This window comes from Pteropus alecto, unplaced genomic scaffold (genome assembly GCF_000325575.1).
Source record: "Pteropus alecto unplaced genomic scaffold, ASM32557v1 scaffold101, whole genome shotgun sequence".
NCBI lineage: Eukaryota > Metazoa > Chordata > Mammalia > Chiroptera > Pteropodidae > Pteropus > Pteropus alecto.
Genome location: NW_006432945.1, coordinates 9,131,694 through 9,148,790, shown reverse-complemented (window position 1 = coordinate 9,148,790; position 17,097 = coordinate 9,131,694). Strand labels below are relative to the sequence as shown.

The following is a 17,097-nucleotide window of genomic DNA, read 5'->3' as shown; positions in this document are numbered from 1 at the left end:
GCCCGCCTCATCAAGCTTCTGCGTCAGGGCTACACCATTCGCATTTTGCTTTGGACCTTCGTGCAGTCCTTTAAGGTAAGAGGCACCAGGTCCTCCCTCCCGAGGGCTGAGGCAGCCCTGTCATAGCAGACAGCACAGCCCGGCCACGCACATCGTTACCCAAGTCCCTTCACTTTGGGGAGGTTGAAGCCCGTAGATGGGCGTTTGTAAGAAGCGTTAGGTAAACATAGCCGTTCTCAGTCACAGCACAGCTCGGCCGGGCAGTGGTCACCTTACATCTAGCTGGAGAGCATCTCGTTCCAGAAAAACACCTTGACTTTGTCGCTCAGTTATCTTCTCTGTCCGCTGAGGTGGGGCTTTGTTTTATGAGGCGTGCTCCCTCCCAGGGCATGCCAAAGCACCCGAGTCGCTCTGTCCGTGTACGGGGCCGGCCGCCTGTCGTCACATGCCCTCTGCGACTTCAGGGACATGACAGTGGCTTTATTCCACGTAACAGTTTTTCAAGGGCCTCCTCGAGTTGTGTTTTATAGCAAGATGATTCATATTGGTCCCATCATGTCTTCGTTGGTGGTGTCTTCCCTGAACCCCCGAGCGTCATGCATGTTAATGGTCACCTCTGTGTCCTACCAACCAATAGGACACCTGGGAGGTAGGCACGGTGGGCTTCTTTTGAATGATCACGTGGGGCCATACAGAGGTGTATCTGTAATAAACTAAGTTAGAAATCAATACCTAAGACCCACTCTCATAGCAGAAACTTCTAGCAAAAGTTTTCCAAACATATTTCAGTATCTTCAGGCTCTAGCAAATACTACGATTAGTTATTTGTAAGGTCCCAGGGGCCTAAATACTATTCAAACGCTTACTGTTATCTCCTTATAAAAAAGGGAAAAAAAAAAAAGTTTTTCAACAAACGTGTTTTAAAATTAAATTTGAGGCTATTAAGTGATTCAGAGATGAGGAATCACAGAATTGCCTTCTTTTAATTATTTGTATTTTTCAATTACACACTGGGATAAAGAAGGCGGGCCAGTGGATCTGCAGTTCCTCATCCTCTGGGAAGGGAATTCACCCTACATCATCATTACTGATTTGCTTCTTCATCAAGGACCTGGGAATGTGAGATGTGAGACCAGTTCTAAGGACGTCTAGGCTCCTAGAAGCAACCTTGACACTTTTATCATCTCCAGAGTCACTGATGTGAGAACTCCCACAGAGGCCTCCGGAAAACCATTCTTCCAAAGCTAAATGGCAGAAATATAAAACCTTAGCAAGAATTTACCGTCTGCGTCTCAGGCGAATTCGGAGTCAGAATTGGAAACCGGCTGCTCTGTAAAACCTTTGTTCAGAGGCCTGCCCAACAAGCTACCTCTGTTTGTCAGTCTCTTAAGAAATATGTGTCAGCCTGTCATATTATCACAATTACCACTTCTCTGTAAAACTGGATACTATTGAAAGCAAAGAAAAAGCATGTCAAAAATTGATGGCCAGATGGTTGGCTTATTCCAGTGAATATACAGAGACGGTGAAGACAGGTGAATCTACCTCCCGGTGACACTGATGGATGGCTGTTTCCTTTGTGGAACAGTCCTGAGACACACTGTAGAAGTTGTTTTCTTAAGGTTGACGTAACAAAGGCTGCCTCCGCAAACGCACAGCTGAGAGCTACACTTTATACACAGCATGGCCATGCCTGTCCCCACCCCCTCCCAGCCCAGCGGCCCCTACTCAGTTCTTCCCTCTTTTCCGTTATTTTGTGCTGGAATTTATAACATGGTAAGGAAGGAGATCGCAGTGAATCTTTGGTCCTCGCCCCACAGCTGGCGGTAGGGAGAGGAGAATCAGGGACTGGAGACTCGGGGGTGGAGAGGAGAGGGAGGGTGGGAGGGCCACCTAGGTGACTGGAAGGTACAGCACCCCAGGTGGCAAGAAACCTGCCTCCCCACTCTCTCCGTTCAGCAGAGGGAGCCGTCATGTGGCCCCTGGAAATGCAGCGGTTCTGCCCCCAGACCCGGGGAGTCAGCACCTCACTGGGAAGGGGGTCCTCCTGCGAACTCTGTTGCGTTTTCATTTTCTCTTTTCTTCAAGTCGCAGGCGTCCCCAGGGCTCTTGGTTCACTCAGCTCGGTGGATGGGCTCTGCCCGGCTCGTGCGGTCTGCAGGCCTTTAATTGGTCTCTTGGGATCCGTGCCGTCCACACCAAGATAGAGGGAGACACATAGTTACAGCCTCTTCCAGGGAGCTCACTGGGTGGGAGAGAAGCGGGGCTTCCTCGTCAGCACTGAGAGCACCCCAACATTGCAGTGCCCACCCTGCCCCCCAAACCAGACTGCCCTACATCTGTGTCCTCCCCCAGGCACCAAGGGCAGCTCCCTGCCTCACCTTTCCTCCCCTTGCCTGCTTTACGCCCGTAAGTGAAATGTTACCATCCCACAGTGGCAGGCAGCTTGCCCAGTACGGAATTTCGTGCCGCCTGGCTTCGTGGCAGGGTTTTGTGGTGGCTGACACTTGAAAGGCTTTTGGGGACTTGGCGGCATGGCAGATGATGAAATGTCAGGAGGCTCAGACGTTGGGAAAAGGAGTTTCATCAGAGGCCGGAGGAGTCCTCTAGGAACTGGCAGACGGCGGAGACCCTGGTGTCCGGCTTCGCTTCTGGAGCCCCACATGGGAGGGAGTGGGGAGGGGCGCTGCAGCGATGCAGGAGCCGAAGCTGGACGCTCGCCGTGCACTTTGCATCACAGTTGCCCAGGTTATTAATATTCCACATGTGAAGAGGGATGAGGTGGATCCCAGGCCCTGGAACTTTTTCTAGCTGTCGCCGGAGATCATGGCCACACTCTGAGTGAGGGAGTGTTCCTGACAGAGGGTAAAGTCCAAGCCACTCTGTGGCCAACAGCGTTCATATCTGTCAGAGGACATGGGCATCTGCGAAGGGTGGCACTCCGAGACAGACCAGCTGCAGGGACTGGCGTCCCGAGAGCGTCCGCAGTCAGCCTCCCAGAGGCGTCCTTGTGCTGCCGGTCCCTGCAGGCCTTGAACCTGGGAGCCGCCCGCCTTTGAACTCATGGCCATCTCTCCGCTTGCCTTCCAGGCTCTCCCCTACGTCTGCCTTCTGATCGCCATGCTTTTCTTCATCTACGCCATCATCGGGATGCAGGTGAGCCGGTGCACCCGGGGCCTGGTGGGGGCAGTTGTTGTCCAGGTTGTCTCTGGCTCGCCAGCCTGAACAGACAGGATTGGGGGCGCTTTAAAGAACCCCTTCTTGCCTGGGGCCACCCGTCCAAGATCTTGTTGCAGTGCAACCTTGGGACTTTCTCACATGCCCGGTTTCCCACTCAGGCCACCCGGGTGTTCAGAGTGGTCTGGTCTGGGGGCCGTTGGACCACGGTGCTAACTCATGAGCAGCTGGACTGCTGTGGGTATGGCAGCAGAACCACAGCAGAGATGGCACTGTTGTTCTTAGCCAGAGGGGTGCCCCCTGAAACTAAGCAGGGGACGAGGTTCGTGATGAGCCGATGCTCAGGGTCGCAGGTATTTGAGCTAGGCCTAAAGGAATGTCAGATGGTTGTTCTCCAGCAGCACTGCGTGTGTCTGAGTTAATCTTGAATGGCTGAGATTTACGTGCTGAGATGCATCACTGGGAACAACTCGTGGAGTTCCCGACAGCATGTCCAATCCTAGGGAGACCCAACGGCCACGTTCCAGCTGATGATACCTCTCGAAGGGCCATGCAGCTTGCTGGACAGTTCTGTTGGGTTACCACCTCCTTTGCAGCTTTAGAACTGAGAAATGGCTCAGGTTCCTACCTTGGATGTTTATGTAGGTAGCCAGAGTCCCACTGAGCAGAAGAGGCCAAATGATCTTTCAGAGGCAACTGTTGTTTGTGGTTGTTGGGCTTCTACTGAAAACAACCCACCCAGCTGGATACAGAGGCTTCTGCTCGTTTCAGGGAGGCTGTCTGACTTAGAGATATGGAGACTAAACCCCAGCCTGGAACTTCAGTCTAGTGGCACTCTCCTGCAGCCAGGCAGTTTGGCCACCTTTGGACTGGTCTTCTTGATGGTACCTGCCACCTGGAGCCACTGGCCGCGCCTGCCAGGCGTGCTGCATCAGCGGCCCTTGCCAGTGCGTCTCTGAACGTCTCTCCTTTTCGCCCTCTTGCCTGCACTTCTTAATTTCATTTATCTTCTTATCCTATTACTGGATGGTCTTATTCTCCAAAAATACAGTAGAATGTCAAGTGTCAAAAAGTACGAGACTCGGGTGAGAAGCGATGAGTTCTTCCTCTTGGAGGGCATTTCAGCAGAGATTTGATGGCGGTGTCCGGGGCGCGCTGTAAGCTGAACCCCAGCCGAGGTTTAAGATTGGCTCAGTGACTTCTCTTAAGTCCCTTCTAACTCTCAAATATTTGACTCTAGAATTAAAATGTTCTCAAACAGCCAAATGAAACTTGATTAAGTTCTATTCTTGCTTATGCCTTAAAATAGTTCTCACCCCCTTTTTCATTTTCAAGCAAGAAAAACTAAAATTATACCATCTCCAATACTAACCTCTTACTAATACTACTGATGACGATAATGCTGTTTACCGTTACTTGAGTTTGAGTGTGCCACTGTGCTAAACGTGTGCTCTTACCCCCTTCCTCCCCACCCCCATGCTCATAACTAGAAAGATTATATCTCATACAGTCATTAAAAAGCAGAGGGATCCATACAAACAGAAAGGCAAAAGGGCAGTAAAAATATATAAACAGCAACGAACTATGAGAAGAACTATTATTCCGACCTTTCAGAGGCATCTTGGAAGAAGAGAGCTTTGCAGAGGAATCTGGAGGTGATGGAAGGAGTGACTCGCTGGGTGGGGACTACAGGTCCTGAGAGGTGAGGCTTTTGGCCTCAGCTCCCCCGCTCACCAGCTGTGCAGACGCGGTCAAGTCACTCAGCCTCTCTGGGCCTTATGCCCTCGCCAGTACAACAGAGGAGTTGGGTAGAGCGTTTCACAGTCCTTTCTAGTTCTAAAATTCTGTGATTCCAAGTGAAAATGGATGTAAGCCTATACTTGCAATAACTTTTCTTTCTCTTCAATATCCTTCGGATGTAGGAGGTTTGGGTTAATGACAACGACTAAGTAAACAGCGAAAATAAAAAGTGAAAAAAAATCTTAAGACCACCGTCACACCAAACACACATTTTTTGGCGTGACGGTTCTCTTAGCGTACAGTTAACATTGCTTCGGTGTCTTAATCGCATGCGTACCTCGCGCGGATTCACAGCGCGCCCTCCAGCCCGTCCCTGGCTAGGTAAGGTGTTCGAGAAAACCACAGTGCAGACAACTGATGACGGCTTCAGGTGCATCCTAGGAAGAAAAACCACCCAAGTTTTGAGTACGTGATGAATCGAGGATAAATCATGGATTCTGAACCAGGAGGGCGAGAAGGAAGAAGGAGATGTGAACATAGATGAGGCCACGTGACGGTTTCCTCCTGGGGTGTCCGGACTCGATCGATCGATCGTTGGGGATTTTTCCAGGGCTGCTATGCGTCTGCTTGGAGGCCCCTTGCCTTCTCGCCTTCCCCCTTCCCCTCCTCCCCAGAGCCGCCTAGCGAGCCCTCTCCATTCTCCCCGAGAGACAAGTAGTAGTACTGGGGTTTTGAAAAACAACGTGAAGAACAAATTCCCAAAGCAGGTGTCAGTGGGAGTGATTTGAACAAAATAGCTGGGGGCAGAGATTGTTCCTCAGTCGCACATTCTGCAAACTGTTAGGGGGAAAATGTGGCCCATGTCGCGTGTGTTAGACAAACTGAAGCCTGTTAAATATCAGCTGAAAACGATCTCACATGGCTGGGAGAGTGACCTGTAAGCCTTCAGTTGTGCTAACAGTGACTTGTGAGACGGATCATGATACCTGAAACGTGGCCGGGGACGGAAGTGCTCATCTGAAGAGACTTTGGGTCGACCTTAGCTCCGGGCTGCACTGAGCCCGAGACGTCATCATTATTCACTGTCCGTGGATAAAAGATCTCTGGGTTTTCCCTCTTTTGGTTTTTTTTTCCCCACATGAATTTGCATGGCGACCACATCCCAAGCCCAGCAACCAACAGCAGATCAGTAAACTCACTCTCACAGCCGAACCTGTTCCTTTTCTTTTTCCTTTTCCAAGCACCCAGCTGTCTTGATTTTTTTCGTCCGACCGGCCGGGAGTTTTTCGCGTGCACGTATTCTCAGGGACTCTAGATTGTCATCATGTCGCCCTCCTGCAATTTGACTTTGTGGACAGGGACACATTCAAGGAAGATAGAGATGCCTTGCTCTGACCTACACTGCTTGCGGATTCCTATAAATCGCATCCGTAAATGCAGACATTTCCGTCATTACTACCTGAGACAGGAAGAGGGGGCAGCTTCTTCCCCGACTCCTGTTATGGGGCGATGTCTTTGACAGATTGCTTGAGTACCATGGAAATAAAATGGCCAGCTTAGGTGTGGGAGGAGCTACATAGCAGAGCATGGGGCCCCCCGGCCTCTCTGGGTTTGCGTGGTCCGCTCCAGCGTCGGGCCCCCAGGGGCAGCTCCGCGTGCGCACCTGCCAGCCCTGCAGGCACTTCCGACAGCCACACGCCGGACACGTCCCACCGCTCCGTAACGCTCGTTGCTTTCTGTTCCTTTTCTCCTCAAGGTGTTTGGGAACATAAAACTAGATGAGGAGAGTCACATCAACCGGCACAACAACTTCCGGAGTTTCTTTGGGTCCCTCATGCTGCTCTTCAGGTACCTGCATGTGTAACCGGTGTGGCTGGAGCCCTCCCGCGAGGGACGCAGTGGGTCTGCTCTCCCTCCCGGTCCCCTTTCTCCTTTTTTTCTGCTTCCTGTCAGGAAGCCCAGTGGGGGAGGGGTGCTCAGTGCCTCTGCGAGCTGCCCGATGACCCTGACGTTAGAAAGTCTCCTCAACGCTTCTGACGCAGTAGTTAATGCGCAAAGTGTGACTTCAACATGCTCGTCAGGGCTCTGAGACAGGGAAGGCGAGGACAGTTTTTCGGTGACCAAATTCCATTTAAGGGTTGAAACCTAGGGTGGCCAGGTTTCCGTGGGGCCTCAGAGAGTCCCCCCACTATCAGCAGAGAGTCTTCAAAAAGCAGGAGCGGTGGGTAAGGTGGCAGAACCCAAGAGGGACCGCACTGGCACTCCATCCCGGGATGGAAAGCACTAGGGGGAGGCACAGTGGCCACCAGGGGAAGCCATTGGGCAACTGAAAGGGAGGGGCAAGTCGGGAAAGAGGGCCAGAGAGACAGAGGGATGCAGACCTGCGCTACTAACGGCTTGTCCTCGGGGCTCAGGAGCGCCACAGGGGAGGCCTGGCAGGAGATAATGCTGTCGTGCCTCGGGGAGAAAGGCTGTGAGCCCGACACCACAGCGCCGTCAGGGCAGAGCGAGAATGAGCGCTGTGGCACCGATCTGGCCTACGTGTACTTCGTCTCCTTCATCTTCTTCTGCTCCTTCCTGGTGAGTGACTTGGTGCCCTTGGCTCGAGATGTGGCCCACCCCACCCCCCCTCAGCCCCCCGATAGGCAGTCAGTGTGTGTTCACACGCACCCCATGGCTCAAGCTGAGAAACTGGATTCCCTCAGGACAGCTGTTAGAGGCCGGGGTGCGTATCAGACTCCTGGGCGGGTGACTTCCCGTGGCTGAGGAGAATCTTTGCTGCCTCAAGGGAAGGATTGCCACGAGGAGAGATGGCGAGTGGAGTAGAGGTCAGTGACTAGAGCGTTGCGCTTCCTGCCGAATCCGTGGCGATCCAGCGCAAACCCTCCTGTACCTTAGATGTTTTATAAGCAGGGCTAAGAAGATCATCTCTCTCTTACGGAGACCTTTGAACTGTCCGAGAGAGGCACCTTGAGTATAGGAGGCGACAGCACTCGCGAGAGCAGAATGATGACAGCACGCAATGGAGTAGACGTAGGGCTCTCTCGTGTTGTTATGTTCGATGACAGTTGGCCAGCTTGATAGACGTGAAAGGATATGATTGTGTATTAGTAAATATTGAGTAATATCTGCGGCGCACATCCACTCATAAAGCGGTGAGAAGCCCTCGGTGCCACTCTGGTTCTTTCTTTGGGAGAAAGCATGAATCAGCACACCAGCACCCAGGACTCTCCGCCCTGCGTAATCAGACGCCCTGAGAAGCAGCAGAACCACCAGGCACTGCCAGATCAGATCCACAAGAAGGCCCTTCCGATGTCTCTGGCCCCCCGACGCCCCTCAGCTCAGCTCCACCACGAAAGCACTGGCCGCACACACATCCGGAACGAAAGCAGTGCCACTGAGAAGCGGCCCATGTCACGTCCGTACAGCAAAAAGTGAATTGTCTCACGTCCAGGCATTTCTACCTCTGCTCTTAAGGGGACTTGCCACGTGCCCAGCGCTCGGGTGTGGGGAAGTGGCTTGCAGACAGCTCGTTAGGGGCGGCCGGCAGGCTAGCGTAGCAGGGTGCGGAGTAGCCGGAGACTGGGGGGCCCTCGTCGTGGTCTCAGCTTGTCGCTGCTCCAGCCGTGGCCGAGACGCCTGCCTTCCTTTTTGTAGCTTCAGTGAAACGGGAGAGAAGAAGACTTAGTTGAAGAGTATTATCTACATGGCGAGCGGATAACGTGTGTTTTAATACACCTCTTTCTCACGGGCGTGGAAGTTGTTTTAAATGAAAACAAAACGGTATCTTATTTGGAAATACGGAAATAGCATGTTTAATGAAAACAGGTCGACAGGCAATTTAGAGTGGTATTAACTGGAGTTTCAAGTTTTTTCATTCACAGAGTCAGCACATTTTTATTGAGTGGTCGTTAAAAAGCCCGCTCTGAGCGAGGCGCTGGGGCGAAGCTGTCACTGAGTTACAGCCCCTCCCTCCACCTACAGTCAAAGGGCGGAAGGCACGCAGGGGTCACAGTGCTTCCTGACGGGTGTGAAATGGAGCATACAGAAGGACGTGTAGACGTCTCAGCTTTCTCCTACATGGTTTAAGTGTTTAATAATAAATATTTAAAAGAAACCAAAGATATCACTGGAAAATTAATTAGGGACTATAAAGGTACTTTTAGAATTTCGAGATGGAAGGTACTGCATAATTCACATTAATGTTATTTTTAAAGAGGCTATATTCAGTCTGAAAGGATCTGTTTTAAATCTCAGCCCTACATGAGATTGACTTTGTGACGTTGGGTAAGTCACACAGCTTCTCAACTCAGACCAACCTCTCAAGAAACACTTACTGAGGTGCCGTGATGTGCCAGGCCGTGTGCCTGGCACTACGAACACAAATGGATATAGAAAGCACTTGTGTCCTTGAAAGGCTGGTGGTAATTAAAGCTGCCTCATAAAAAGTTAGAGGGAGCATTAAAATAAATGATAGATGTGCATGTGCACACCACACTATAAAAGGTTATGCAAATGTAAAGCAATAATAATGCTGAGTTTTTGTTAACATTAATAATAGGTACCAAGAAAGGAGTATGAAAGAAATGTGTGGATACGTGGAAAACCCTTTATAACCCATGTAGTGACTGAATGCATTCGCTGCGGCTGCAGACCCAGCCACGGAGAGAAAGGCCGGGGTCAGGTTCAGCTGCATGAGACAGAACGCCCCAAATAACAGTGGCTGAACCAGGAGGGGTGTTTATTTCCCTTACCACCAGGGAAGCCTGGAAGAAGGCGGTACAGACTTGTTAGGGTGGCTCCCCAGAGTGGGCAGCACCCCAGACTCCTTTCCCTTTCTGCTCCGTTACCTCTGGGGACCGTCCCTCATCCTCATGAGGCTAGACCTCCAGGCTCCCACTTATATTCTGGGCAGCAGAGGAAGTGCGGGAGGAGGCAAAGGCAGAGAAGAAGGGCCAGCGGTCTCTCTGTTGCAGAGAAGACTCCGATGAGGTCCTTCCTGCAGACCTCCTCCTTGTCCTGACCACCCCGTCTGCATATCTGGCACATTCATCAGCAGAGACTCCTATGCTGTCACGCCCGTGGCCCACTGACTGGTCGCTATCAGGCAAGCCTCTTCCCCTTGTGAGCAACAGAAAGCCGAGCCGCATCCGGCTGAAGCAAAAAGGGATTTCCTGGGCACCCGGCGATGAAGAGCCCTGGGGCAGGACCGGCTGAAGGGAGCTTGGCCCCGACGGCACAGCCAGGACCAGGTTCCTCGTCCTCTTGCTCAGGCCCGTCTGCGTGAGCTCTTTCCTCAGGCGCCCAGCCCGTGGCTCCGGGCAGACACAGCCGCAGTTCCGGACCTCGGCCCTCGCACGTTCAAGACCAACCGGGGAGAACAAGTCTTTTGCCCAGAAGGTTCAATACCATTTCATTGGCCTTGATGGGATCGCCAGTCACGAGGGCCCAGGAAATGGGATCCAATGACTGGTGGAAGCCTGGGTCCCAAGTGGTGCCCCCTGAACCTTATTAACTAGGAACGGGCAAGGGGTGGGTCCCCCAGAGAGCAGAAGCGCAGTCAGTGGGTGCCGGGCAGCCAAGAAACGGCAAGGACAGTGCTAGGCGCCGTGGGCGGCAAGTCCTGCCGACTCCTCTCCCCTGTTTGAGCTGCTGTCCCACCGCTGGCCTGGTTCAGGGGCACAGCGACACCCTCCACACGGCCGCCAAGGGTTCTTTCTGAATGCACACATCCCTTGGTCGCTCCTAGTTGAACCCCGTTTAAACTACTGCACTATCTAGGCCAGAGGTTGGCAAACTGCAGCCCACGGGCCAAACCCGGCTTGTAAGACCCATGAGCTGACAGTGGTTTTGACATCCTTAAAGGGTTGCGAAGAAATCAAAAGATGAATAATATTTCATGATGTGAAAATTATACGAAATTTAAATCCACAGTCCTGTTTCCCCTGTAACCTGCATATGCTGCTTTCATGGCTCTTTAAAAAAAAACCTATAACATTTGTGTGTTTTCAATATGTTACAGTCTCTACTAAATACCAAATAAGTCTTTTAAGAATATTCACCTAACAACATCTAGCGAATGCCTGCTATGCTTTCAGCAGCGTGCTAGCCATGGGGATGCATCCCTGGATGAGAACTTTCTTACCCGCCTTCCCCAGCATCTGGGCCTCTGTTTGGAATTCGGTGGGTGCACAATAGATGTTGTTGAACAAGTAAGTAGGAGAACAAGGTCTTAGAAGCCACTCAAGAGCCACGAACAGCTTCAAGTCGTCACCCAGTGAGCCACACAGTCAGCTCTGAGACAGCCCGTCGGTCCCCTGCTTGGCCGGAAGGGAGGTGTCAGGCCTCGGCTCCCTCTGGCCATTTGGCCAGGTCGCTGCTGCTCCTTCCGCTGCTACAATAACAATTTTAAAAAACTGAACAGGCAATAAAAGTGGAAAGCGACTGTGGAGTACTTTGCAAATAGAAAGTAGCATCGGAAAGTAAAACACGCCACGAAATATGTGGTACGAATAACGAATACACGTTGCATTCGACAGGCTCAGCCGTGCCTCGGGGAGGGCCGCAGCCTTACAAACTTCCGAATCGTTTTCGAAGCCTGTTTTTCTGCCTTAGGTTTCCCCTCACTCCTCTTCTCCCCGCTTGCCCTCCAGATGCTCAACCTGTTTGTGGCCGTCATCATGGACAACTTCGAGTACCTGACTCGGGACTCGTCCATCCTGGGGCCTCACCACCTGGATGAGTTTGTCCGCGTCTGGGCAGAATATGACAGAGCTGCATGGTGAGTAGGCCTCTCGGCCATCCCAGTGGGACTTCTCGAGTTCTCTAGGAAGAGGTTGGAATTGGAGCCACCCAAACGCTTGTCTGCTACAGAGAGAGGAGACTGCTCTTGGCTGTGGCCCACGGAAGAGGCCAGGTCCTCAGACTGGCTCTGGTATCGAAGGAAGACTTAGTTTCCTTCTCTTCCTTGCCCCCTCTTTCCTTCGGTGACAGCCTGCCCCTTTCTTTGCCAGTCTCATCGCACAGTCCACACCTCAGTGTTCGGGTTCAGTCCCCTGAGGAGCTTCCAATAATCTTTCTTCTTCTTTTCCTGCCCAGTGGTTAGTGGACTCCTTTGAGTCACCAGGAGGGTTACAAGGGTTTTCTGGGACTGTCGGACATCTGGCCGCCACGATCAGTGACAGTAGTGTTTTGTGTTTCATCCCTTTCAGAAGATGCAATTCGAGATCTCTCTGAAATTATCTAAAAAGCCACCAGGTTGTTCTTCCAGCCGATCCCTTAAATACTCACGTTTTTTTAATTTCATGAACCTAAGTTATCTGTCAGAAACTTTGTGGGGATAACCCTCCAGGTCTCTTCACTCTCCAGTAGTTCTCAAGTGACGTGCCCTCGGGGCTGTAGAGCAGGGCTTGGCAGCCACAGCCTGTGGGCTGCATGCAGCCCTGTGCCTATTTTTGCAAAAAGCAGTGTATTTGAAACACGACCAACCTCCTTCATTTGTGCGTTGTCCAAGGCCGCTTTCATACTACGCGGCAGAGTTGAGTAGTTGTGACAGAGATGGCATCGCCCTCGGAATACAAAATTATTTGCTGTAAGAGCTTTCACAGGAAATGTTTGCTGATCGCTGCTTTAGAGTTCAGAGGCAGCATTTTGGCCTGCGTGATTGGGGCCTGGGTGAGAATTCTGTGAGCACTCACTCCTCAGGCACTTTTCTGTCCCGTGTCATCCTAGCTTTGGGGTCTTATCTCACCAGTCTGTTCATTCTGGTCCCCTCTGAAAATACCACAGGAAATGCCATCCTTCACAAGAATGGACCATGTTGCTTCTACTTGGAACCCCTTCATAATCGGAGACCCTTTCCCCAGTCCGTCCTGCCATGAGGCCGTTGAACTTGAGTCACTGCTTTACGGGTTTAAATTGGTTATTATAGCAGCGGATGGAGCAGCCGTGACATGAATTGGAATTCTTCTTCTTCTCAATAATCAGTAGTGACTTAGGGCACAGAGTCCTCTAAATCCATTCCTATTACAACGGCTGAGCAATGGGCTTACTTTCTAGTAGCCGGGCTGCTCAGCAGACACCGGTGGTGTGTGGGGGGAGGGGGGGGAGTGCGGCCAGGCCTGCGTCTGCCAGCTCCTTGGCCTTGGACAAGTCACTTAAGCACGCTGAGCTTCCTCCCCTATAAAACTGTGATAATGACGCCTACCTTCCTTGAAGACTAGTTGGGAGGATTATATTAAATCGCGTATGTTATTGTTAGTAGAATTGACAAAAACCATATGAGAAAGCGATTGGAAAGTATGGGCGATTGGTCTGGAAAGCACAGATGGCCATGGGATTGGGAACATGAGAGAAGAGGAACCAGCTGCTAGCAAAAGAGCCCATGGTTTACGCAGCCTCACCCGGTGCCCTTGGCTCTCAGAAGCCCCGGCTTCGTGGGACTCAGGTGCCATGGGCATTAAACGTGTCCCTCCCCACTCATTGCAGCTGCTGGGAAGAAACGATCCCATGAGGACAGCTCATGAGACTTAGGTACGTGAGCTGTGAAGACTGCAGAAGGGAAAAGGAGAAGTTCTTTTGTCTGTTTTGAAATTCATAGTGTAACTTGCTCTGGGTAGAGCTCCACGGGCCTTCTGCGAGATGAAGGGGGAAACCAGCAAAGGTACCGTGAGCCAATGTCTTCAAAACGAAGATGGATACAGGTCGCAGAGACCGTCCGCCTATGGACAGCAGTACCAACTCACCAATGTCCCAGTCTCAATACGAAAAACATAGAAGAACAATGGTTAAATTACCACCTCTTGAGAGTCAAAAGACTTGGAAGCACCGATGAGCTGCTATTTGAAAAAACAGGAGGAATCAACACCAAAATCAAGAAAAGGCCAGTCCTGGTCTCCACAGGGCGGCTGCCGAGGACCGGCGCTCAGGGGAGGAGACGCTGGTTTATAATTTCCGGCGGCCGTGCCGGTTCATCCCAGGATGCATCCAGCTCCCTGGCTGTTGCTTTCTTGTCCTGGTCCCCGACCGAGCACATGCTTTAGCCACTGAAAACGAATCAAGGGTTAATTCTGTCTGTCCCACAGGAAGCCAGAACTCTCCAGCAGGCTCGTGGGAGAGGGGCTTGGTACGATGGGTCGCATTGTTCCTGGAACTCTGACTGATCAGACCAAGCTGCCTGTGAGCCAGGCAGTGGGAGTGGAGCTGGAGAGAGGCCTGCTCTCTGAGCGCAGACCCCTGGAGGCCCCCACCCTGTGGAGGGGAGCTTGCCCAAGCTCAACTCAGGCAGAGTCTGCCACAAAGAGAAGCGGAGCCCTTTGCAAACTCCCTCATGCCAACTGTGCTCCTTGCTAATTAGCCTAATGGGAAATTTGTCTCCCACAGTCTGCGGAAAGATGCTGACTTCCCACTGCTGCCCGACAAGCGGGTCTGAGGAGCTCACTGCGGCCCGTGTCTGCGAAAAACAAGCAGCCCTGCTGTCCACTTGCAGGCAGCCTGGCATCTGCTCCTGACAGCGGTCAGGGCCCTCGTGAATTGGAAGGCTTTGTTTTTCGAGGCCTGGTTCAAGCTGGGTCCGTTTTCTGCACCTGGCCAGGTGTGGGCCAGATAGGTATCTTGGGGTGCTCTTGGTCATCAGGCAGTCCCCTTGGGCATCGGACGAGCTCGACTGCCTTAGAAAATTGGGGTCAGTGCGGCTTGCAAGGCGATGCCTCTCTGATGCTTACTGTTCTCAGTCTCTCCCAGTCCGGCTTTGCCAGGCCCCAGGAAAGAAGCTGCCCTCCCTCTTCCGGCCATGTCCTTTATGGCCAAGCTGTCACTTCTTTCCCACCTTCTCTGAGTGTCCTATTAACCCACTTCTGCTTCCTTTACAGTGGCAGGATCCCGTATAAGGATATGTACAAATTAGTGCGGGTCATCTCGCCGCCTCTGGGCCTGGGAGAGAACTGCCCCTACAGGGTGGCTTGCAAGGTTTGCCTCCCAGTCCCCAGCCGCGACTGGCAGTGGGGCGCAGCTTGGACCCCCTCCGTTCTGCTCTGCCACCGCGCCACATGAGGGAACCTTCATGTCGCTTTCCTTTGAGTTTAAAGAGGTCCCAACCCTCCCAGAACCAGCAGCTGTCACTTAGGAAGAAGGGCGCATTTTGGGGGGGAATGCAGGAAGAGTTAAGGGCTCAGTGACGAAGGCCGGTTCGACCCATCTCACTTTCTTCACGTGCACACACGTGTTCTCTCCGCCCCACTCCACCTTCATCTGTAGATTGGACCGTTGGGACCTCTCCCTCCCCCAGAGAATGCAGAAATCTTAATCCAGCAAAGAGCTCTGGTTTCCCTTCACTGGAGACAGACAAGCCTCCTTTGAGCAAACTGGAATCATCGCCCTATAAATAATGTCGTAGAGTGTGGTTCTAGTCACCCCTACCTCTGCCCGCCATCCAGCTCCTGGATGGTTTGGCCAGAAGTGATTATAAAAGCTACAGGAAGGAGAGGAGGTGAGAAACAATTCAGAATTAAGACCAGAGGAGAGCATAGCGTCGGTGGTGTGCGGAAGAATTTCACAGGGAGGTCGCGGGAGAGGACCCAGGGGCCCTGAGCAGATGTCTTGCCTTCGGGTCCCGCTATGCATTGTTGAGGGGACCATGGGACCTGTCCTCACCGCAGAGTCACTGCTCACTTGTGAGACCGAGGACATGTTCAGGGGGCACTTAGGGCCTCCCGCTCCAATTCTGCCGGACCCTGGGAACTCTGACGTCCCAGTGGCTCCGCCAGGCCGCCCTCCAAGGCCACGCCTGCTAGACGAGGGAGCCTCTCCTGGGTAGCACAGTCCAGCAGCCGGAAGGTGTAGGCCCAGGAAGATGCCGGCCTGGGACGGTGACGCAGTGATTCCCGTCCTCGGGAGGCCGGACAGCTGCCTCTGCTGAGACTCTTTAAACTTGACCCTGGTGAAACCTACAGCGCATGAGGGGAGAGCCGGGGAGGGCAGCATGGCATGCGAGATGCTCTTCCTCCTCCTGGCTTTGTTTCTTCTGTCCCCAGCATGCCGTCACCCAGGGGCACGCTGGGGAGTACAGGGCTCCTCGTCCACAGAGCCAGGTGGAAGCAGCGGGCGACTCTGAGAGGCACCCACAGCCCGCCAGTCCACGCCGCCTCCTGCCGCGCACACGGCACGGAGGGGGATACACCGCGCTCCACCTGTGGGCTCAGAGCCGGAGGGAGGCCTGGCGTCCGGGCCGGCGCCCGGAACTCTGACCCACGGCTGGACTGCCGTCTATCCGGTTTATACCAGTCGCATACAGCCCTGGGAATGGAACACAGGCCCGTGTGGTAGGGGGGACGGCGGCGCCGGCGGGGCAGTAGGGCAGTGCTGTCGCAGGAGGAGGATGCAGACGAGTCCCCGTGACAGTGTGCGCGAGAGTCGGGGGCCACAGGCTGCCAGCGGCGTCCCCGGGTCTGTGTGGGGCTGATATAAATCCGCACCAGGACGGAGTCACCTGCACAGTCTGCCTTGATTAACAGGTTTCCTGTTCTTTTCCTGTTTGTCCATTGTTTTGTTTTTCCTCCCCTGTCTTCCGTACGATTTTGTCCGTTTGCTCTCCGGGAATGCCTGTCCTCCCCTCCTCCCTGTCTGCACCCTGCTCCCCACTTCCCGTTCCTTTCCCGCCACCGTCCCTGCCGCCCCCGCTCCCCGCCCCTCCCTGAGCAGTGGCCGCATCCATTACACTGAGATGTATGAAATGCTGACTCTCATGTCACCACCGCTAGGCCTCGGCAAGAGATGTCCCTCCAAAGTGGCGTATAAGGTAGACCACCCCTTCCTTTGCTCTGGGCTAGAGACCGACAACAGATGGGACCCAGCTGGGGGCGGGGGCAGAACATGGGGCGGAAGCCGGGCTGCGGGGCAGAGGAGGGGACCGAAGGAAAAGGAGAGGAGGAGGCCGAGGGTCAGGAAGGTCCACGGAAGGTCCGTGAAGTGATCGCAGAGGACGGCTTGCATACTGCTCGCCGTGGGGCTTCGTGTGTCACTCTGTGTCTGGTTCGTTGTGCGTGGTGACCGGAAAGGGAGTGTTAAGTGGCATGTTTGCTTCCAGAGGAGGCAGAGTGGTGGCCTGCAGGGGAGCACGTGTGGGCAAGAAGGATGCCCACGGCAAAGCCACTATAAGCGCTTTAAAAAAAAAAAAAACCACCT

The 17,097-nt window shown here is 53.1% G+C and overlaps 1 protein-coding gene across 1 annotated transcript in view; it reads left to right on the top strand.

Annotated features, from left to right (window-relative positions):
• The window catches only part of CACNA1E (calcium voltage-gated channel subunit alpha1 E), a 272,496-nt gene that overhangs the window by 238,981 nt on the left and 16,418 nt on the right, over positions 1-17,097 (top strand). The window contains 6 exon segments of the mRNA XM_015586256.2: positions 1-75; positions 3,091-3,156; positions 6,674-6,765; positions 7,332-7,497; positions 11,571-11,698; positions 16,615-16,711. The exon segment at positions 1-75 is cut by the window's left edge and continues 31 nt beyond it. Of these exon segments, the coding sequence (XP_015441742.1) occupies positions 1-75; positions 3,091-3,156; positions 6,674-6,765; positions 7,332-7,497; positions 11,571-11,698; positions 16,615-16,711 (624 nt within the window).